The 24,544-nt window shown below is 39.6% G+C and overlaps 1 protein-coding gene across 2 annotated transcripts in view; it reads right to left on the minus strand.

Annotated features, from left to right (window-relative positions):
- The window catches only part of PTPRG (protein tyrosine phosphatase receptor type G), a 747,279-nt gene that overhangs the window by 290,492 nt on the left and 432,243 nt on the right, over positions 1-24,544 (minus strand). For both annotated transcript variants that reach the window (XM_073009981.1, XM_073009980.1), the window contains exons 3-4: positions 18,511-18,690; positions 4,698-4,846 (exon numbers count right to left, since the gene is read on the minus strand). In XM_073009981.1, the coding sequence (XP_072866082.1) occupies positions 4,698-4,846; positions 18,511-18,690 (329 nt within the window). The remainder of the gene's footprint in view (positions 1-4,697; positions 4,847-18,510; positions 18,691-24,544) is intronic.

Here is a 24,544-nt window from a genome sequence, read left to right on the forward strand (position 1 = left end):
AACTTTGGTTATTAGCGGAAATACAGCATGATTAAATTTCTATTAGTGTTAGATAAACCTTTATTTAAGTTACCAACCACAGAACAGGAATGAGTGTGGAATAGGAAAAAAAGTTTAGGATACGATAGAAGCTGTCACAGATAACTGTGGCTGGACTGACAACAGAAAGCTGACTAGCCACAGAAGAACTGGAACAGGTCATCCTGTTTTAATGACTGGAATATTCTGAGTTTTTTTACTTTAAGGACACTTAATCACATCTGCAAAGTCTGTTGGGACACATAAAGTAACATATTTGCAGCAGACATTTAGAAGAAGAGACATTATCTTGCCTACGAAAATCTCTACTGGCCTCTTTATTCCTTAAACTTAACAAATACCACCTGCCCCACGGCTTTTGCATATCCTTATTCTACTAGGAAGCTCCAATTCATCTTTTCCATCTAATAAGTATCGATGTCTCCATTGAAGGCTTCCATCCCCTATCAAAATATCCCTCTACTTCAGAGACTATAATACAATTGAAATTACATAGATAGTAACATGACCAATGTTTAATTTCTGTGTCACCATTGGAGTGTAAATACCTTGAAGGCAGGAACTGTGACTTTCTGACTTATATTTGTGTACCAGCCCACGTACAACAGAAGATACTCAAGAAAAATGCTGCTAGGCAAGGAATAATGCTCAGTAACAGGAGGCGAGGGCATCTGAGGATCCAAATTGGGTTCCATCTCCAAGGCATGGCATTGTAATGTGACTTCAACTTTCTTTTCTAACTTTAACTGAGCTGTAAAGAACACTGGTTACTGAAGAGCTTTCATCTTGTTTTGTTGTTTTGTTTGTACAAGGGCTTTCTTTGTTAACTATTAGACTGGATGTTTTTAAGTGCAGGAACTACAAGACTGAGTCCAGGATTCCAGCCAGAAAAATTCAGAGAGCTTTAATTTCTGGATGCCTACAAAGTTGTCTCAGATGACCTCAAAGAATTCCTGGGAAGCAACAAAACCTACAAAGTTGAGTTTGCTGCAATTTGCCCTCAGGGAGCAGATCCAGCTTCTTGTGGGGCATATGTTTAAAATTCAGCCTGCAGAGCCGCAGCACAGAGGGAGCTGTTAAAATTCCCAAGGTCGTGACTGCATCTCAAGCAGATACTAAAGAAATCAGGAACAGCAATGCTGTTACACATAAGGCAAGGTACATTTACTCTCTAAAACCCAAAGAGGATGGAATGACTTCCCAAGAAACAAGTCCTCTTTATTCAAATGTATTTTAAATGACGCTACTTAGATAAAGAAATGCTCAATTCCACTCAACACACTGCTTTCTCCACTCCAGAATCTCACCACAGTGACACTAGTGACATTTTGGGGTTGGATGATTCCTTTTAGTGGGGGCTATCCTTTACACTGGGATGTAGAGCAGTATCCCTGGCCTCTGCCACCTAGAAAGTAATACCATAACACTTCCAACAATGGCAATAACCAGAAATGTCTCCAGACATGACCCAATGCCCCAGGGTGCAGGGGGGAGACGCTGTCCCCAGCTGAGAACCACAGTTATATTCTACCAATCCTACCACAATCTTCAACAATGACTCTTCTGTAGCCCTCATACATACTGCATGCAAAACAAATAATTAATGTCCCCAATGCTGATAAATTACTCCATGATAAATTAAATTTTCTTACTTTCATTCTAGTTTTTTGGAAAACAATTGTACTTATGTGAAAAGAAACAAACCAAGTGTAAGATGCTCAAATAGTATAAAAATTGTAAGGAGAGATAGGTATTAATGAAGAACTCGAATAAAGCAACTTAACATGAAATATCACAGACACACTTTGGGCAAAAGCAAGCAACTTTCTTGTGCATATTTTAAAGGTAAATTTAATGCAGTTACTTAATCTCTGAAATTCAAGTTCCTCCAAATACAGTTAATATGTTTATCACATTTTTAGAAAACAAGCTATGAATCAGATGGACTTCAATGAGGAACCCAATTGATATAGGCAGCCATATCATCTGACATTATTTAAAAGAAAAATAGCCAAACAACCTGGTTAAACAATAAGCCTGGGCATGGTGGCTGCCATTTCTAATTAGCTTCTGAATTCAATGGCTCCCTCTGAGAAATGTAAAACTGAAATATTCACCAAAAGTCATGTGTTTCAAAAGAATATTAATCTCTGGCCGGGCGCCGTGGCTCACGCCTGTACTCCCAACACTTTGGGAGGCCAAGAAAGGTGGATCATTTGAGGTCAGGAATTCAAGACCAGCCTGGCCAACATGGTGAAACCTCGTCTCTACTAAAAATACAAAAATTACCCAGGCGTGGTGGCACATGCCTGTAATCCCAGCCACTTGGGAGGCTGGGGCAGGAGAATTGTTTGAACCCAGAAGGCAGAGATTGCAGTGAGCTGAGATCATGTGCCTGGGCAACAGTGAGACTCCATTTCAAAAAAAAGAAAAGAAAAGAAAAAAAAAGAAAGAAAAAAAAAAACGGTATTAATGTCTTTGATACATTATTCCCAGAATCAAATGTAAAGAGGAAACTGGTCATTTTGGGCATGAGGAAATGTAATTACACAGAAGCAAGGTTCCCAGTTCCCAGCTCTAGAGGTCTTCTTTTCCAAGGTAGCCATCTGATTGAGTTTTTAAGCTTTCAGGACAGGTCTTTTGTCCAAAACAACACAAAATGAACAAACGGCAACCCAATTCTAAGACAAAGAGGCTTCAGAGCAAAGCTGGCTGGACACAAAGCTACCCCTTCAACTCATATTGGCAATGGGAACCTGTCAGCAAGACCAGAAGGAAAATCCTACACTTAAGAACATGATGTAATTTTGCTTCTAGGAATTAAGTTTTCCAAGTACAAATAAAGCTAAGACTTCTAAGAAATGATTCATTCCATTTTAAGGGTGGAAGAGAATCCATTAAGTAGAAACCCAACTCATGAAAGATATCATTATTGTGACTAGGATAGGAAGTTCCACAGATAGAGGAGTCCTAATGCAGGAAGAATTCTGATACTGACAATTTCTCAGCTAAACAAGAAAAAACATGAAGCATTTTCTCACAGTAGTTATCTCTGGTTTCTCCAGGAACAGTGGATAAGAAACAAATCTGCATGGCCATATAAGCATCTATAGAAAAATAAATATTATTTTCTTATTGTGTAGGGGTTCTTCACCAGAGCTTCACGGATACTTACAGGGTTCAAAAATGGGCCTGAGGAGCTAGGGAGAATGATGAAATCCTGTCAGTTACATGCACATCTATGTGTAGATACATACATGTGTCTTCTTTGTGAAGGGGGTCTCAAGAATTCATCAGATTATCAAAGCAGGACAAGACTTAGAAGCTTTGAAATTCTAACAGCTGAAAACCTTCCTTGGCCATGTGGCTCCTTTGATTAACGTATGTTACCAGTGAAAAGTCACTCCACGTTTGAGTACAGCCATAGGCTAGAACTGTTACCGAAACACCCGCGGTTCAGACTAGGTCCGGCTGCTCGCTGCACAGAAAGCCAATCACTGAGATGACAAGCATTGCCAAGGAAGGCTTTAATTGGGTGCTGCAGCCGAGAGAGGAGATGTGAGCTCAGTCTCAAATCCAGCTCCCTGATTGACTAAAACTAGAGATTTAAATAGCATGGAGGAAACGTAACAATGTGTAGGAAAACAAGAACTAAGGAGGGGCAAGAAGGCATTTGGTGCAATGGTCTGGTGAGCTTCAGTCCTCTGATACTTTTTTGAGAGGCCTGAAGGTCCTTTCCTGAGGAAGGAACTCAAATAAAACAAATACAAGTGTGAAGCTTTAACAGCAGAAGGGCCAATTTCCATGTTTATCCAAAACAACTGTCTATGGGACTATTGCGCAGGTTTCAGAACCATATTCATTTTGTTCTTCCACACACTTCTAAGGCTTACCACATGGGGGACCTACCAAGAAACAAACATGTTCATCACAACAAAAGAATAGTCACACAACAATCATGATTAAAGGAAATATATAAGGTTGGCATTGGAAGAGATGTGCTCTCCCTACCCAACATTAATAAAGGAGTTGGAGACGTGCTCCCTCCCTCACCCTGGCTCTAAGCAGATACACAGCAGCATCTGACCTAGTGCACCCACACCCTTCTACTGTCCAGCAGGATGGATCACTGAGAAGATTGACACAGCAGAAGCAAAATGTCACCATCAATCCTAACAAAATTAACAGTGACTCATACCACCACAGCCTCTTTTTCAACAGCCACTGGGAGCAAAAAAAACCTTACAACTTTGCTACCAAGAGAAGGTTCTGAGACTCCTCTACATGTTGCCAACTTTTCTATTTTCTTAAGGGTGAAAATGAAGTCAACCCAGTTTCATACATAATGTCATCTTTCAAAAATGGGAACAGAGAGTGAAAAGAAACTGTGTCAAATGAAACACATGATGAACATCATCAACCAGCAGTGAGTCTACTCAAACCATGATGCCTGTGGCTTCTGTGTTTCTCCCGTTAAACAAAGGCAAGAAACAAGGACGGATACCCACCTGCCATACTACGGATAAAGGGTTTCCAGAGAGATGAAGTTAGGTACTGTACAGGTGTGATTTGCAAAATGACTGAGGGTAAGGACATAGCATCTGATTAACATAAAGACCGAAGCACAGCTACACGTTGAGATCTTGACTTTCTCTCACCTCAACAGGAAACCTCCTGCCATCGATGCTGTGTTCAGAGCCCGCTGAGCCATTGCTGTGGCCCCAGTGAAATTCCACCTTCTCGGCTTTGAATCTGCCAGGCAGACCAGCTCCACTGACAAAATAGTCGTCTTTCAGAAGGATGGCAACTGTGTGAAACGAATGAGAAGAGAGGAAAACAAACTGAGTTTCAAAATCAAACGGAGTTTTCCTGTTACTTCTAATAAAGTTCATGACTACCATGATGTGAATTATGTCCTCATGCACCTGTGAAAAAATACATTGAACACACCCACCTGAATAAATTAGTTCATTCTAGCTGCAGAACGCTCCCAGAGCATCAGTTGGCCCTAAATCATGACACTTTCCAGAGAATGATCTCAGAATTACTTATCCATTTAACAGATTTTTAAAAAATGGAGACAATGACAGAATAAGTCACTCTGAATCAGTGTCTCCTAAAACTGCTTGATGGTCAAAATCATCTAGAGAGCAAGATTCTTCTTTTTAAGCACTGATTCATGGGGCTACCCCAAGATACAAGGTCTGGAACAAGATAGGAAATATATAATCAGCCAGATGCAATAGGTGTGTTTCTTTGGTCAGAAAATGCAGGCAAGATATCAGGAAACTAAAATTTGTGGGCGCTTCCAATATTAAGGCAACAGTAAGTGGGAAGAGAGCTGGGAGTCTGTTATTTAATAACAGTACCCAGGGAAGTGTAATGCAAAATCTACTCTTGAAGTCACTCAAATACTGGCAGATAACTAGTTTTCTTTACTTTTTCTTTTAGTTCCAAGCAAAAAATAATTTCCCTTAACCCATCCAAAGAACACATGAGAAGCATCCACCACATAGGGAACCTCAATTAAATTCCAACCCTAAATTTCAAAAATATACTGCTCTTTCTTGAAATACAGGAAGGAGAAATTGAGAATAACTTGGATTTACACTAACAAAAAAAAATTTTCCAAAAGGAATATAATGTCTAAATAAAAAACAAATTCTTTTCAAGTGATATATTCCCTTTTTTTGTTTCTCTAGAAGTGAATTCATTCATTCATTCATTCAATAAATACTTATTGGCTGCTAAATACATGTAAGGTGCCAAACAATATACCGAATGGTTTGTGATCGAAAGCCAAGCTTGTGTAAGCCATGGGAAATTGCTTATCCTCATTGTCTCCTCTTCCTAGAGCGATCCTAGTTAGGGCTTTAGTGAGAAATCCTGCATGAAAATTAGGTCTCCATAAAAGATAGGGACTAGGCTAATGACCCATTTCTAGAATACTGCAATTAGTTTCAGTACTTCTCTATGTAAAGGAAGCATTAAAAGCAAGTGAAGGAACTTTCTCATATAAATCCCTTTTTATTGTATTCAAAAGGCAGTTTTTCTCCAACTTTTGAAAAAATATACAAGGAATGCCCAATTAGAAGAACAGCAAATTAAAGGATAAAATGAAGTAAAAGCAAGTGTTTCTTGTGCCAATTAAACATGCTACAGCGCTGTGCCACCTTCACCCTGTGTTGGGCGTGTTTTAGAACAGGGGTCATAAACTTTTCCTGCAAAGGGCCAGTTGGTAAATATTTTAGGCTTTGCAGGCCAACTGGTCTCTAGTGTAACTGCTCACTCTTGTCTTTATAGCACAGAAGCAGCCAAAGATAATACTTAAATGAATGGGTGAGGCTATGTTCCAGTAAACCTTTATTTAATCACACCAATATTTAAATGACAAACTTTTCAATGTGTCATGAAATATTACCACCTTTTGATTTTCAAATAATTATTTAAAACTATAAAAATGAGAGACTTATCATTGTGTGACATATAGTATCTTAGAAGATAATATCTAAAATCTTATACAAAATATATCTCTATATATAGATATTAGAAAATATCTTCTAAAATATTATATTATACCAACCACATACCTTTAGTTCTGATGTCAAAACATTTAGGCATTAGCTCAGTAGTGTTTCAAACACTGTTGATCCTTCTCAGCCAGTTGTAAATTCCATACATAACATTTTGCATCCAAAGGACGAAGGCAAAACATTTTGATTCCATCTGTTACAATATACCCAGGGAATCAGCAGCATCTTATAAATATTTGATTTTACCTAAATCATTTATATCTCTGTCAGGGGTCATTTTACTTGTTTTATATGAATAATTAAAAGCATAATTAGAGAACTGTAAAATCTGAAACATTAATGTCATTTTTCATTTTACAGTGTTTCTCACCAGAGCACACAGCATGTTACATGTCCACCCACCCCTTCCAAAAATGTCATATATTTTTGTTTACACATGAAACTGGAACGAGAGAACTTTCCCAGCTAACACACTTTCTGATGACCGGTGTAACACTGAACTGTTTGAAACAGAATATATCGAAGGTAGTCACTGCAGAGCACAAGATGTCATGCATATGAGCTCAAGACACGTTGGGACTCCATTCTGCCACTTAACAGTGGTGTGACCTCAGGCAGGTTACCCAACTTCTCTGTGCCTCAGTTTCCGCCACTGTTCAAATGGGATAATTACTGCAGTGCCTACCTGACTGGGCTATTTTGACACCTGGAGAAAAATCACACTGGGAAAGCAGATGATCCAGGGCCAGGAAGCCAGCAAGCACATATTCAGTGGCGGTTATTTTCAAACTCATTTCTAGAATCAAGGCTGAAGCTCCTGGACAGCACGGAAGACTGGCCACATAGGTGTAACTCTCTGTTTTCAGAGAAAGTTATACTTTAAAGCAATACTGTCTTTCCCACACAATAACAAGTGTCATTAGAGGCAGGGACAATAGCAAAAGCAGGGATGGCTCAAATACTATTTGGGAGGAGATCTTTTATTTTATTTTTTTTGAGATGGCATCTACCTCTGTCAGTTCTGAAGATCAGAGAAGTGAGAAGGGTTCTCAAGAGAATGTTCAAAACCTAAAGCAATATGGAAACATCTGCATGCCAAAAAGGATGTGACGCTGGTCTCCTTTTTCTCTGGATGCTTCTCTCTGGATGTATTTTCCCACATGTCTTCTCCCACATGTCTTCCCCTTTTCTGTTACCTAGGTCTGCACTGTTCTTTCTACACTCTAAGTTCTCTGTAATTTGGCACTCAAGTCTGCCCTGGGTAAGAATATACGGGCAGAAACAGCAATAAGAAACCATTTGGAGTCATCAAATTGGTAAGGACTTTTTTTTTTTTTTTTTTTTGAGACAGAGTCTCGCTCTGTTGCCCAGGCTGGAGTGTAATGGCATGATCACTGCTCACTGCAACCTCAGCCTCCCGGGTTCCAGTGATTCTCCTGCCTCAGCGTTCTGAGTAGCTGGGATTATAGGCATGAGCCACCATGCCTGGCTAATTTTTGTATTTTTAGTAGAGACAGGGTTTCACCATGTTAGCCCCCCAGCTGGTCTCGAACTCCTGACCTCAAGGGATTCACCCACCTTGGCCTCCCAGTGCCGGGATTACACAGGTGTGAGTCACTGTGCCCAGACTGGGCCTGGGGGAGAGATCTTAAGTATTGGGTAGATGCTTTTAGTTCACTAAAACCCAGAACAAAAAAGATACTGCCTTTTCTGAATTATTTCTACCTTTTCGATTAAATCAAAGAAAATAAAATCATAGTTGGGTGCTAATATAACCCATATAGTTCCCTGATACTCATTCATTTCCCATTTTTACTCAACAGTAAGCATAACACTAAAATTTAATAACATGAGCAAGGTTGATTTATTTTTGTAGATTATAGACATATTTCTAGCAGTAAGTCTCTACTAGTCAAACAGAACTGGTTTTTCCAATAATGGTGTTGATAAAGAGTTTTCTTTTAAAATCAATTCATTTAATCAAAATGAAGTAAATAAATTAGAAGAAAACTGCACTATAAAAATAATAAATACAGCCAGGCGCGGTGGCTCACGCCTGTAATCCCAGCACTTTAGAAGGCCAAGGCAGGCGGATCACAAGGTAAGGAGACCGAGACCATCCTGGCTAACATGGTGAAACCCCGTCCGTACAAAAATACAAAAAATTAGCCGGGCGTGGTGGTGGGTGCCTGTAGTCCCAGCTACTCAGGAGGCTGAGGCAGGAGAATGGTGTGAACCTGGGAGGTGGAGCTTTCAGTGAGCTGAGATTGCGCCACTGCACTCCAGCCTGGGTGACAGAGCAAGACTCTGTCTCAAAATAATAATAATAATAATAATAAATACAAATAAAATTTAATCAAAAAATTAAAACAACAGCAGGAAAAGCTGAATCTGGATAAGGCACAAACTGGAAGGTGCCAAGCTAACAGCTAAAGACAGGAGAAGAACGAATGGTGTTATACACCGAATGTTTATCTCCCTGGAAACTCACAAATTGAAACCCCAATCCCCCATGTAATGGTATGATGAGTCAGGGCCTTTGGGAGGTGATTAGGCCATGAGGGTGGAACCCTCATGAATGGGATTAGTGCACTTAAAAAAGAGATCCCCAGGCCAGGCACAGTGGCTCACACTTGTAATCCCAGTGCTTTGGGAGGCTGGGGGCAGCGGATCACCTGAGGTCAGGAGTTTGAGACCAGCCTGGCCAACATGGTGAAACTCCATCTCTACTAAAAGTACAAAAAGTTAGCCGAGTGTGGTGGCAGGCACCTGTAATCCCAGCTACTCAACAGGCTGAGGCAGGAAAATTGCTTGAACCCGGGAGGTGGAGGCTGCGGTGACCAAGATCATGCCACTGCACTCCAGCCTAGGTGACAGAATGAGACTCTGTCAAAAAAAAAAAAAAAGGGGCCCCCAGCCAGCTGCCTTCCCTTCTACCATGGAATGTGAGAAGTTATCATCTATGAATCAGAAAGCAGGCCCTCACCAACACTGAATCTGCTGGTGCCTTAATCTTGGACCTCCAGCCTCCAGAACGCTGAGAAATTTTTATTGTTTAGGCCACCCAGTTTATGTTATTTTGTTATAGCAGCCTGAACTAACTAAGACAGTTGGGCTAAGAGAGAAAGACAGGAAAGGTCTATGTGGCGAACGAAGTTTCTAGAACTATCCTGATTGTGATTAATGTAGATTGTGATGAAATAAAAGCAGAATGACGGAGAAAACAGAAGAAGCTGGAAGCTTCAAATTCAAGGTTTCTTAACCTAGAGTCCAAAAGTCCACAGTTGTGGCTACGTATGGGCTCTGGAGGTCTATATCTTCCTGATACAAGAAGTAAATTTCTGAGCATGGTGCACACATGGAGCTTAGGAGCTGGACTCTGTAGCCAGTAAGTCCAAACTTGAATCCTAGTTCTGCCACTGTCCACTTACGAGAAAGTTAATGCACTTCTTGGTGGCTTTGTTCCTATTCTGTAAAATTGGAATAAGATAGCAGCTACTTCACAGGTATGTTAAGAGGTTCACAAGGGCTGATATATGAAGAATGCTCACAGCAGCAGTTCATACACATCACAGAATAGCATTGGTGTTATGCAACCTTTAGGAAGGTTATTATCCTAGGAAAGGATTCACAGCTTTCACCAGATTCTCCCTATGTCTGGGGCTCCCCATGATGTAAAGACCTCCAGGCTATGCAAACGGCCAGGGCAAAGTAGGATCAGTTCACATCTTAAATAAGGAATTAGTTTTCTCCTGAACTGGAAAGGTTGACTAAGTGCCTGGCATTCATAGCATTCTTTGCAGGACATCCCCCAACTGTTTATAAATTAAATTCAACATGTTTGTATAACACAGGCTAAAGCAAATGATCACACTAAAATCTGAGTAAACAGCAGCAGGTGCTAAAAAGTAAAGAAAAATGGATGAGAGGAAAACTAGCAGTTTACTATCATATCCTCCTACCCTGACGCACCACCAAGACTATAAAGGTAGAAAAAAAAGCCTACCATTATGGACCCTAATGATGGGATCCCCAGACCACTTTCCACAATAACTGTGACATCAGAGGGATGCCCTGGGGCTCCCAGTAAAAGAGAAACGCTCTTGTCTGAAGGTCAGAATGCACTGGCTGTAGTTACAGCCTTCCACTAATTTCCCTGTAGACACTGACATTTATGTTTTTCAAATACTCAACAAATATTTACTGAGTAATCACTGGTGGAAAAAGTTGGGTAAATCAGACACAACTCTTGCCCTTCTGGAACTTATGGCTAATGGGAAAAACAGGTCTCAAGAACTAAACAGACAACAGAAGCAAACCTGCAAATGGGACAAGGGGTAGCACCTGAGCATCCAAGCCTAGATGAGAGAAGGGGAGGGTGTCATGGTCTGAGCTGAGAGTTAAAGGAGCTACCCCAGGGAAGTGCCGACAAGATGGGAGAACATCAAGAAAGAATCAATGGCCCCGTGGTAGTGCTAATGAGTAAGAGAAAGCCAAGGTGACAGGTATCCAGAGAGCAGGATGGGACACGAGGACAGAGCACGAGGCAGGGACAGTGAGCAGTCTGTCTGTTCCAAAAGAAATGGGAAGTCCTTGATATGACTGGGAGAGAGAACAACAAAGAATAAGGGAGAGACAGGCAAGATCAGATTAAGGAACTAAGTAGATTACTCTGGCTACTCTGTGGAGAAGGCCTGGGAGGAAAGCAATGCTGGTCAGTAGAAATATGTGAGGAGCTGATAGCAGTAATCCAGTAAAGAGTCCCTGGACATGCTGAGTCAGAGCAACCTTAGACATCCAAGAGATGATAAACCACAGGAATATCCTGGGTCTCAGTTAACTCACTGCTAAACTGGGTGAGATGAACAAGATGGATTAGTTAACACTTTAACCATATAAGACATGAAAGATGGAGGAGTCTAGCAGAGAATGCTGTACCCTAAAAAAGAAACAGTTCTTCATAAAACGGCCTGTAACATTCAGGGTAATTAGTTAATCAGGCTTCTGTCTACACAAAAACTAGTTCCTACCACCTGAACTTGGGGACTGAGGCTGTGGGCATAACAAAGAAAATGGAGCTTAGCAGACAGGAAACAGCTTGCAGAGTACCTAGCCAAAGACTGACCCAGTGAAATAGCTCCAAGCTCAATTCCAGGGTTCAGGTAAAGCTGGATAGTATTAGAATGAAAGAACCCAAGAATGTGGGCCTTTGAAACAGGAAAATTTATAAAGCAGAGCAAAATCACACCTAGCATTCCCCAAATAAATAATGGACTTTAAAAATTAAACTTACATTTTCTTTTTTTGGGCAACCTTAAGCTAATCGGAGATGCCCCAGGGTACTACAAAGACACTGTTTATATTAGGCACGCCCAATATAAACAATGCCAAGGGCCCAGATGTTTTCAAACATCTGTCTACTTGGCTGATGTTCTGCTCTTAATCAGAAGTTTGGCAGCCTCTTTGTAAGTGAAATGACCTATTTATTAGTGACACAAACAAAACTCAGAGTAAAAAAGCAACTGTTGATCAAGGAATGATGACTCCACAATGGTCTACCATCATCATCCCATATTTACACCTATTAAGGATCATTACATTGAGGAGGCTGTGGAAGTGTTATAATAAAAATAAAAGTAATGATTGGCACCAGGTGAGTTTGAGACCCTCCCAAAAATACATGTGGGGAATCATTCATCTATTTCACTTATCCAGGCCTTCCTCATCCAATATTAATCAGGGATAAGAGAGGTTTATTGAAATAAGAACACATTTAGGTTATTACTGTCAATATCAAAATCTACTCCATAGATACAATAAATGAAAACATTTTTTAAACTTCAGTTCTCTTCTATGGCCAGCTCTAAGGAAGGAAGACAGGAAGGAAAGAAGGGGGACAACGCTAGGAGCAGGCAGTGAAAACAGACACAATGAGGCAGAGAGACAGAGACATGCCCCAGGGGAGGCAAATGCAAGGAGAAGACACAGGAGGAAATGTGGGAGAGAATGAAACCACAAAATAGGTAAAAGCTCATGGAGAGATCCATAGAGAAAGACATGTGAGTCCAACAGAATACAAAGAATAGGCAGAGGTTGCAGTGAGCCAAGATCGCGCCACTGCCCTCCAGTCTCGCAACACAGTGAGTGAGACTCCAAAAAAGAAAGAAAAGAAGGAAAGAAAGAAAAAAACAGAAAGCCCAAACTATCAGAAATATACGAAGACACACACATACACCACACACATACACCACACACATACACACACCCATACCCACATCCCCCTCACACACACAAACACACACTTTTCCTAGAAACTTCCTAACCAATCTCTTGATTACTAAAGGCAACCGTGTTACACTTGAGCAACCATGCCACTGTGGGATCACATCTTGCATCGGGGCTAGGCACAAAAGTCCATCAGTTTTGGAGGGAAATCAGACATCATGAAGACTGCTATTGAAAACCTTGTAATGAGCCGGGCGTGATGGCTCATGCCTGTAATCCTAGCACTTTGGGAGGCCGAGGTGGGGCAGATTGCTTGAGGCTGGGAGTTCAAGACCAGCCTGGCCAACATGGAGAAACCCCGTTTCTACTAAAAATATAAAAATTAGCTTGGCATGGTGGCATGCACCTGTAACTCCAGCTACTTGGGAGGCTGGGACATAAGAATCGCCTGAACCTGGGAGACGGAGGTTGCAGTGAACCAAGATGGTGACACTGCACTCCAGCCTGGGCCACATAGCAAAACTCTGTCTCAAAAAAAAAAAAGAAAGAAAGAAAAGAAAAGAAAAAACCCTGTAAGGTGCCCATCTAAAGTGGTAGCCTGGTGCTGACTCTCAGTAAGGCTCACACATCCTGGTCTCCACTGACCTTGGAAGAGACAAGTGGCTCTTCAGGGCTGTAGAGAGGCAGCAGTTAGCTTGAGTGGGGTTCTACAATGAACAATAGGGCAAAGAGTATCTTTCAACTCCAGACACTTGCTTGACTTTGGGGAGGGGTGGCTACCCCTGGCCTGTGTCTGAGCAGACACATCCTCCTCCAACACTTAGCTTGGATCACAAGCGCAGTTAGGGAAATAGCATGTGGAAATGACCAAGGTTGTTAAGATTTTATTTTTCTCTTTTTACCAGCTAGCAATTAGTTTGTTCATTACTTAGCTTGCCTCTGTGTGCTCTTAAGTTGCTGCTCTACTGAAAACTTCTAAGAGCCAGGTAAAACAAACTCAATGCAACAAAGTCCTAAAATAGTTGCCTTAGTTTTATGGGCACAGTAACATACTAGAAAATGACTCTTGACTTCCCTATCTATACATAGTTTCCCTCCCATTGATTCTTGTGTGAATTGAATAACCATATTTTGAATCCATCTGTGTCAGGCACTATGGCATATGCAGACAAATAGGAAAGAATGTCGGCAAAGAAAAAATATAATAAACCAATATAATGAGACAAGATGAAAGTAGCATGCCTTGTGGTAAACACATTTACTATTTGTCCTCAGTGTGGGATGTAAGAAAAAGTAGTTTAAAAAAAAAAAAAAACAACTCCTCCCAGTAGTTAAAATTCATAGAAGACCATGTCTTATTAACATACATCAGAAGCGCCATCTAAGTATTAAATTCTGATCTTTTTGCTGGAAGCTAATGCTAGGAACAGCAAGATTGTCTTGAAATGTTCTTGATGAATGCATTATCTTTTCATTCGACAAAAATGAAAGAAAGGGAAATAACTTTAGATGAAATAAAATGGGAACTGGCACAAACGGCTCCTCAGGAAGAAATACAGAGATGCTATCTGTCTTGTGAAGATATTTTAGACAACTTTCGAGAAGTGGGTTAGGTACAACCAAGTTGCTCTATTGATTATGCTGGATAGGATATATAGCACTCTCAGGGGGTTAAGACAGATCTGAACATTTAAGCTGTTTTATGGGAGAGTTACTGTCTGTATGTAATAGGCCGCTTTAAATATTAACTTTCTATATTCATATTTTAATATACAAAAACAGAGTCTATTTTACAGATAAGTGACCTGTAAATTTCCATCAGAAAAAAATAAATACTCCCTCTTGGATTTATTTCCTGGAATATAAAGTTCCAGAAAATACTCTAAAATAATTTTAGAGAAGAAAAATATGTGTTGCTTAAAAATTAATGATTTACGAAAGTTCATCTAGGTATGCAAGATAGATATAAAATGGATGGCACAAAGGCAGACCATGTGGCTCATGATACACGAATTTTTTTAAATTTAAACTTTTAATTTTTCTCAGAATAGCAGATTCACATGCAGTTGTAAGAAATAATGCAGATACCACGACCCCTTTAACCCATTTTTCTTAATTGTACCATCTTTCAAAACTAGTACAGTGGGCCAGGCACGGAGGCTCACGCCTGTAATCCCACAGCTTTGGGAGGTTGAGGTGGGTGGATCACCTGCTGAGGTCGGGAGTTCAAGACCAGCCTGACCAACATGGAGAAACCCTGTCTCTACTAAAAATACAAAAAACTAGCTAGGCATGGTGGCGCATGCCTGTCATCCCAGCTACTTGGGAGGCTGAGGCAGGAGAATTGCTTGAATCCAGGAAGCGGAGGTTGTGGTGAGCCGAGATCACTCCATTGTACTCCAGCCTGGGCAACAAGATCGAAACTCTGTCTCAAAAATATATATAAATAAACAAACCAACCAAACAAAAACACTGTAGTACAGTGATAGGTGGTTTATTTTAAAAAAAGAATTAGGTTGCCTATCAATATTATTCAATGTGGAAATTAAAAACCCCACCCTAATTTAGCCTGCACTAATATGTGCTATTCAGTTGAATTTATATGATCCAGACAAAATAGATCAAATGAATACTCATTTCTCCAAATTCTAAAAAATTTATTAACTCATGGTATGTTAAGATCTATAGAATAGCCAAGCATGGTGGCTCATGCCTATAATCCTAGCATTTTGAGAGGCTGAGGCAGGCAGATCACTTGAAGCCAGGAGTTCGAGACCAGTATGGCCAACATGGCAAAACCCTGTCTCTACTAAAAATATAAAAATTAGCCGGGCCTGGCAGGGCATGGTGGCTCACGCCTATAATCCCAGCACTTTGGGAGGTTGAGACGGGAAGATCACTTGAGGTCAGGAGTTCCAGAGCAGTCTGGCCAACGTGGTGAAACCCCGTCTCTACTAAAAATACAAAAATTAGCCAGGGGTGGTGGTGCACTCCTGTAGTCCCAGCTACTCAGGTTGCTGAGGTGGAAGAATTGCTTCAACCCGGGAGGTGGAGGTTGCAGTGAGCCGAGATTGTCCCACTGCACTCCAGGCTCAAAAAAAAAAAAAAAAAAAAAAAAATTAGCCGGGCATGGAGGTGGGTGTCTGCAATCCCAGTTACTCAGGTGGATGAGGCACAAAAAATACTTGAACCTGGGAGGCAGAGGTTGCAATGAGCTGAGATTACACCATTGAACTCCAGCTGGGGCAACAGAGTGAGACCGTCTCAAAAAAAAGACCTACCAAATGAAGGAAGTTTATATTAGTGTTAAAACAACACAAGTTGATTTCTGCACCCAAGTTTCTAAACCACCATAAGTTAAAACTCTTTCAAGAGATTTAAAAAAAAAAAATTGCATGTTCTTTGTTTCAAATTGCATATAGCTGGTTGTCACTTTTTAAAAACCCTTCCTATGGCAGAATCATCTTATTTATGATATATTGGCCTATCTAATATTATGTCATGAATTTTACAGCAATTAGTTGTATGAGAATAACAAAGATTTATTTCTGCTTCTCAGAACACTGTGCTTCTGAAATTTCTGAGACCGATGGGTTTGTATTTGGATAGCTTTGCTCTAAAATCAAGTACATGCACTCAGAGATAAGCAACAGGTTGTGGATCACTCTAGGAAGCCAGGAGAGTGACAAAGATTGATAATCAGCTTCTGGAAGACCAAGGTCATGAATCAACTTGAATTGAGTGAACCCTACATACGTCTAAACCCTGCCATTGGTGATACCAAGCTGAAAGCTGTCACTGAAACGTGTTATCTTTGCTGAAGGCTGTCAAGCGTTGCAAGTCAAGTAGAAAACCGTATCAGAGAGCGCAGTGATTGTCTCTGACAGCCTTCCAGAATGTGGTGCTGAGGTGGTACTCAGTTCCAACTCTGATTGCACCCAGGGTGGCAAAGCTCTCGTCCACTACATTTAGATGTTCTGAAGAGAAATAATCTCATTGCAGTTATCCTAAGAACACCATATTTAAAACATAAAGTAGGGCAACTGATAAATTCTGAATTGTAACAATAAGCACACAGTCTGTGCTGGGGTGGTAGAGAGGTGAGGATGAAAAAGTACATACAGGCCAGGTGCAGTGGCTCATGCCTGTAATCCCAGCACTTTGAGAGGTCGAGGTGGGGAGATCACTTGAGGTCAGGAGTTGGAGACCAGTCAGGCCAACATGGCGAAACTCCGTCTCTACTAAAAACACACAAACTAGCTGCGGGTGGTGGCACATGCCTGTAATCCCAGCTACTTGGGAGGCTGAGGCAGGAGAATCACTTGAACCTAGGAGGCGGAGGTTGCAGTGAACCAAGAGCGTGCCACTGAACTCCAGCCTGGGCTACAGAGCGAGACTCCGTCTCAAAAAAAAAAAAAAGAAAAAAGAAAAAAGAAAATTAAAAAAAAAAAAAAAAGAAAAAGAAAAAGAAAAAAAAAAATACGTACAAATAACATTATTGGATCACCAGTTTTTTTTTCTGGTGATCCCTAAAGCTGCCCATTTAGCTAGTTAGGTTATTTAAAAAAAAAAAAAAAAAGGCAACTTTGTGACCTACAACATGAATAGGACCAAAGGGCTAGGAGTGAAGTCATTTTAGCTCAGTATGAGGGCTCTGGCCAAGGTTCCTGAAAGGGATTACTAACAGTGGTGCGCAGTGACATCCTTGGTTACAAAAGGTTCACTTTAAAAAGAGAAAGAGAGAAAAAAACTTGCTTTAATGGGCCAAAGTTATAAGTAGTTAAGTAATAAGAATGAAAAATATCTTTAGGCATCAACAGAACCCCAGGTAGCACTAAGCAGAGATGTAGTATAATATCCCAGAGCTTATTTTCAGATAATACAGCGAAGCACAGCAAGGCATTCTCTGGTACTTATAAGGACAATCTATAAACTGATATTTGCACAACAGTAATTGAGAGGGAGGCAGCTCTTCGCATTAGCAATGGTAAAAAGACGATGCTGCATATTCACAAATCCCAAAATGATAAGTGGAAGAATCGAATTGCTGGTCTGATACACGAAGGGATGAGACAGTTCATCTGTACTCGGAAGTAATAAAAAATATTAATAAACCAAATCTCAAGAAAGATAAGAATTCTGATTTTATTTGCATATTTGGCACAATGTTACCTGACAGAACTTTCTGCAATGATAGAATGTCCTCTGCCTAAGCTGTCCAATAGGGTAGTTACTAGCCGTATGTGGCTGATAAGCACTGGAAATGTACCTAGTACAACTGAGGGACTGAATTTTAATATTATTCAATTTTTAATTAAAACTTAAATGGAAATAGCCATATGTGGCTAGTGGCTACTAGACTGGGTAGCTTTCTGAAAGTCCTTCTACATACCTTATTTAATCACTCCAACCCTAGGTCTAGATTTAATCATTTAATCACTACATTTAATCATTTAATCACTACAACCCTAGGTCTAGATGTATAATATTTTATTATCTACAGTTTACATTTTTCAAAAAAATGAAGTCACAGGGTGATTAGCCACAAAGTGATGTATCCAGTCACACAGCTTGTTCTGAAACTAAGGACTGATTCAGGCTCCCCACAGCAATGTACACTATTTAAGGAGCAAGTCATGGTTAAGGCAAACACCAGAGATATCCAAAAATAGTTCCTGTTGCTCTGTGGACAAATAAAAAAGACACTGTCTACCTGTTTTCCCTGTGTTTTTCATCCAGGTTTTGTTAGAAGACTCATTGTCGAAGCCATCGAGCTGCAGTTCCTGGTATTCTTCCCCGACACGCGCATGCTGGTCTAAAATGTCAACAGGAGACTGGTGATGGCCCCCACAGCTGACACTAGATGTGACCCAGTGCTCAGGACCATAGGCACCTGTTGAAAGAAGACAACACTTCAATCCTCACGGTTCAAGGGTCAGGGATGAAATGAATACATCTTAGGAAGCTGAGCACTGCATCTCTCAACATGCCCCCAATCCAAAGAGGTGAATGTACTGAAAACTATGAATCGAAGCCATTTGCCTGATGTGGCAAGAAGACTTCAGAAAAGATGTTACCTGAGTTAGTTTTGCTTCTTGATTTACAATCAAACATTTTCTAACTTTACCTTTAACCAGGTTAAGAGAGTTGTGTAGAAGGGCTGTCAGGGTTGTTCATATTTCTGAAAAATTTTAAATATTTCCTAAAATAAGCAGAGCATTTATTCACCAAAAAAAAGCACCTTGATCAAGTTAGCATGTTTTGCTATCGTGAGCAACATCCTAAATACAACTATCTTCTTAGCCCATGAAAGTTTGCAAACATGAAAGAGGAAAAAAAATAAAAGCAACAGAAAACTAGATGAGAGGCATTACAAATGATGGGGGCAATAACGCAGGTTTTTCCTTTGGCTAATTGTGAAAGATTTTTCAGTTTGGCCTTCATTTGTACACTTGAGTGTTAAGGCGCTCATCTCTCCTTTTCGATCCTTCTCTCTCATAGAAAATGCAGTCATAAAGTTACCTTCAGATTGGACTCTGCACTCATATAAATAAAGACTTTGGGGGGATATATGCCACAGAAATAAACAAAGAAAGCACAAAAATAAAGCATAATTCTAATTCTAATACGTACCAATCAGGCATAAATACAGAAAACACACTGCATTTGCCTCCTTGCCTTATTTGGACATGAAATTTTATGGGAGCAGTTTCTATTACATTGACTACGTGCTCTTAGACTTTTCCGCATCCTACTTTTAACCTTGTTGACACAACATAGCGGGCGTAGCCTGCTGAAACAACTTTTGCTGGAAAGATTAAGATTGAATCCTTTATTGATAATTAGCTAAGAATAAACTTTACAATTTTTAGCAGGTAAAACACAGTCTTCCCAATCAGAAAGCTTAATGTGTATATACACACTTAGTGTATATACATTCATATACAGAAATACTAGTTGATGGGTGGGAATTTTTATGCCTCCTGTATACCTAGCCTCGTACGATGGAAGACACAAAGAAATCTTATTTAGTTTATTAGTAGGTAAGTCCAACTTGTTAGTTTAGTAGTGTAGGTAAATCTCCCTACCACTAAATAAGAGCCCAGATGAGTGACCATCCTGCCACTACCCAATCATTTGCCACTGCTTTCTCCATTCCCCGAAAACTGATAACAGCTCACAGTAGATATAAACAAGAGTACAAGAAAAATGAGACAATCACAGAAAGTATTTTCCGTCATGGAAAGAGCATGCAAGAGCAATGGATACAGCTCCTTAAAAATGATGCATATTTTTGCTATCTGGAAAATACCTCAGCCTCACTCTAAAGCTTAAGTCATTCTCCCTAATCCTCATCCCAAAGAGTAAGATAAAAACGGACTATCCGAATGAACATGTTCGCTGATTGGCAAAGGTCTAGCAAACTTGGGGATACTCTTAAGTCATTTGTAAGTGTTACGCTACTATCTGGAAAAAGTTAACATCACCATTCTCTTCACTGCATGATTCCAACTAAATTGTCATAGGCTTTTCACTCATGTCTTTTTTTACCTCTTTGTCAAATTCCCTATGTCTGTGATGAGTCACAAAGGGATAGTATGCATTTGCATATATTTAGCCAACTTTTATTTTGGCCAAACTTTATTTTCATCTTGCATCTGTATATTTGAAGAGAAGAAAAAAAAAAAAAAAAAGAGGGGAAGGAGACATAAGGAATGGCTCCAATCATCCTGTCTACAGCTTAAATTTTCTTCCAGATGCCAAAAGAATTCATTGAAAAACCAAATAAAGTGATGGTTGATTTATCAGATGGCTGACCAAAATAGGAATTTTACTTAGCCACAACTGAGCTTATAAATCCAAATTATGGAAACTAATGTTTTAATATCATAATATCATATGTATATGTATGCATGCCTTCTAAAAACTTACAATAAAATTACACTCAACAAGGAAAAATGATACAGGACACAATAAAATAAATCCAAATACCTATGACTCAAATAATAGATGCAAGCCATCATTTGTAAAAACAGACACCTGATAATTATCCTCCTACTACTAACAGTTTAAAAAATACTCTGCAATGTCAGGAAAGTACTTGCCATTCATATTATTTCTCATAACCTTCCAGACATGGGTAAAATATAATTTATCACTCTATAAAAATATAATCAGGGTTCATACCAGTGGGATTCATTTATTCACTGGTAACAATCTGAAGATTTAAGCCAACTACATGCTTGCTTTCACACTTCCACCCAATATACATTCAAGTGCAATTTTAATTGAAACTGATCTTCCACTTCAGATTTCAAATTAATTATTCTTTGGAGTACTTCATGCTTCAGATACCCTTGCCTTGCAAAAACCCCTATGTCATTAGCAGAGGAAATAGAACACTTTTTCTAAGCTTGCAGGTATTGATTATCTATTCTCACATTGAAGCACCATTGCCATTCCACACTGTATAAATCTCTTTGGTGTTAAGACTCTTTACAAAAGACTGAGAATTATACCATTAATCATTTGCAGTTCCACAAGACTCATAGTATTGAATGCTTTGTTTTTCACAAATTTGAATAAATGCTTTTATGTAAAAAAAAAAAATACTAAATAAAGACTATGGTTAACTTAAAGCTATTTGGGAAGAGATGAACACTTGAGAAGAAGCCTTCCTCTCTCAGACATGGTATTACCCATCTATAATAAGAATAAGAGTCACTTGTACTTTAGTTTCCTGTTACTGACTCTTTTTTAGAAGTAACAAGACATCTGCATTTTGGCAGCAAGACCCTTCTGAATGGCTCACCAACTCCAACATGTCAATCTAGTACACAAGTCTGTGTTCTTAAAAGGGGAGAGGTAAGAGCAGGGGTAAAAACCACAGGGCAGTCTGAGTTGCCAAAAGTAACTTCCTGTTCACCTGCTGAAAGTCTTAAAGAAATGAGATTTTGATTGAGACATACTGCCAACCTCTAAGTTCCAAGGGAATGTAATAGTGTTTCTCATTCAACATGGGATGATAAATATATTCTTTTTAATGAATTCAATAAACGCACCTGAAACCCTTGGCTAAAAGTTTGATCTCAGGGTAAACGTCCCTTTGTGAGGGACACACGGTGGGGTTCTTGGTTTCCTTTGGACCCCATTATCACTATTGTATAATTTACCATTTATACCTAAATGTCTGTCTTCCCCACTAGTGGTAAACTCTGAGAACTGGTTCCTTCTATATCTTGTACAACTTCATTCCAATGCCTATCACAGGGGCTCACATATAGTAAGCCCTTAAAACGTATTTTTAGGTACAAGTAAATGAATTGAAAGAAGAGAGAACTGAAAGAAGAGATTAAAGAGTGGCAGAGTTCCACTTTCTAATGACACTACTATGTTTTCTCCACATTATTTTAGTTTTAGTTTACACATCTATCTACTGACTTCTTGCTAAGTATTCCTCACTCCCTTGGTCTCTAGAGTCAGGATGTCAACTTCAGGAGTAAATACTACTTTTGCTCTTCAATAATATATTAAATTAGTTTGAACTGTTACAAGGTAAAATAAGCTGTAAATATGCGATGTCTATGAAAGAATCCATGTGCACATTTAACAAGCCCAGCAAAGGTGACTACGGCTTTTTAAAGAAAGGATGTAGTAGAACTCTTGCTTTCGACGCCTTCTGTGAAGCATCATCATTTTTAAAACCACTCTTATTTTTTCTATGCTTTAACAGACCTCTGTAATCAAAGAAGGTCAATCAAACAGGAAACTGAGTCTTAATGATCAATCCATTACTGTATCAATTTAAATACAGAATCAACACTTGCTCAGTCCTAGACACAGTGCTGAGAAACGGGAACTAAGGAGCAGGGCTGCCCCAGTTCCCTTGGCCAGTTTAAGCTGCCTGTGGCTCACAGCCCCTCCTCTGTACAATGAGGTGCCCAGACCCCAAAGGGTGGCTGAAAGGATTACATTAGATAATCCATGTATTTAGAGCATTATCAAACACTAAAAGTTCAGTAAGTGCTGCCTGCAATAATTACTGCCTTTATTACTGGCTTGTAAACATACAGCAGACTGTCAAGAAACTGACTAGGCAATGGATGGAACAGATATGTAGCTAAGGAAGGTGGGTGCAAGCATTTCATGGCATGCAAAGGGAGAGGAGGGGCCCCACCTCCCCAGGAGAGAACTTATGACGCTTGAGTGAAGTCACTTCCTGCAGTGCAGAGAAGTTTACTAGCCTGTGGTCATCTTATAGGCATTTTCCATTTGGGCAGAGGTCAACAGTCAAAAGTAGAGTTTGCCCCTCTTAGAAGAAGAGCTTAATCCCATCTTTGGCTAGATGTAGTAAGTTCTCAGTGGAGAGGCCTAGCAAACATCAACTCAGTCAAGCGATGAAGGTTAACATCCCCAATGAGACCACATGGCTACCTTGGACATCTGACAGGAAGTGGTAAGAAGGGCAAATCACCTCCGTGGTATCCTTTTCAAAAATTCACAACCCTGGTATAATGTTGGGGAAGACATCAGACAAACCAAAAATGGGGAACATTCTATATAACTGACAAACACTCCTCAAAAGTGTCAAGGTCATGAGAAAGACTAAAACACTGTCAGAGACCAGAAAAGATTAAGGAGACACAGACAATAAATAGAATGTGGTGTTCTAGATTGAATGGTGGAATCAAAAACAAAAATAAATGGAAAAACTCACGAGCTCTGAGTAAAGTTTGGTGTTCAATTAATAGTAAACACACCCATGTTGGGTTCCTAGTAGGTCCTTGTCAAAAGGTCACTCTTTTGTGGCTACTCTGCCAAAGAAATGAAGAAATTATGGAGGACACTGCATAGAAGACAAGTAAAATGTAAGTTGTGCTAAATGAGTTAAATTTTATTATACAGGTTTTACCGGATTTACTAGTATGCATTTAGGCTGTGTCTGTGGCATGATATATGAGGAAGATGGGCACTGATTTATGGGTAATTCTGGGATGATTATCACATCCTTTTTGGATAAAGGGAGCCTGCACACACAAAAGACGAAGGAAACAAGAGACTAGGGTAAAGAAAATAATCAAGTTCATGGGCAATATTATTTAAGCTTATACAGAAACCTTATATAAAGTTGGAGAAATTCAGTTTTTAAAGCTGTCATTAAGAAAAACATTATTAGCTTAATCTATAGCTCATTTGTGCAATAAAATAACCCACTCTACCTCCTTAGTGTGCCACTCACAAGTCACTGTATGTTTCTCACTTTGAGATGTTACAATTTATTAGACTAGCATCAGGAAGACATACTTCTACAGTAGGGAGAATAAATCACACAACTGGAGATTCATTCCAACTGGCCTGTTTAAGGCAGACAGAATTCCTCACGTGAAAATAATGGCAAATATTGTAAATCTGGGCTTGAGTCTGAGACCTCACTTCATGCACAGTTTCTTTAAGGCAGATTTAGCCCAAAGGACTTGATTGACACATATAAATTTTAAATCAGTGCTAGTTAATTCTATTCAAACAAATATCAAATAAAAATCTGAGAGAAACACCTTAATGTGGCCCTACCATCACCCCCAGCCATACTACCTGAAAAGTTCAAATAAGGACAAATAAAACTGGTCAGCAACAAGAATTTTCTACAATTGAAGCAAACTGTCTCACTTCAGTATAATTCTCTGTTAATAACTGACCTAAGATAAAAGTTGTATGAGCACAGAAATCATACTTTTGTCTAAAACCAA

The sequence above is a fragment of the Chlorocebus sabaeus genome, chromosome 22, assembly GCF_047675955.1.
Source record: "Chlorocebus sabaeus isolate Y175 chromosome 22, mChlSab1.0.hap1, whole genome shotgun sequence".
Classification (NCBI taxonomy): domain Eukaryota; kingdom Metazoa; phylum Chordata; class Mammalia; order Primates; family Cercopithecidae; genus Chlorocebus; species Chlorocebus sabaeus.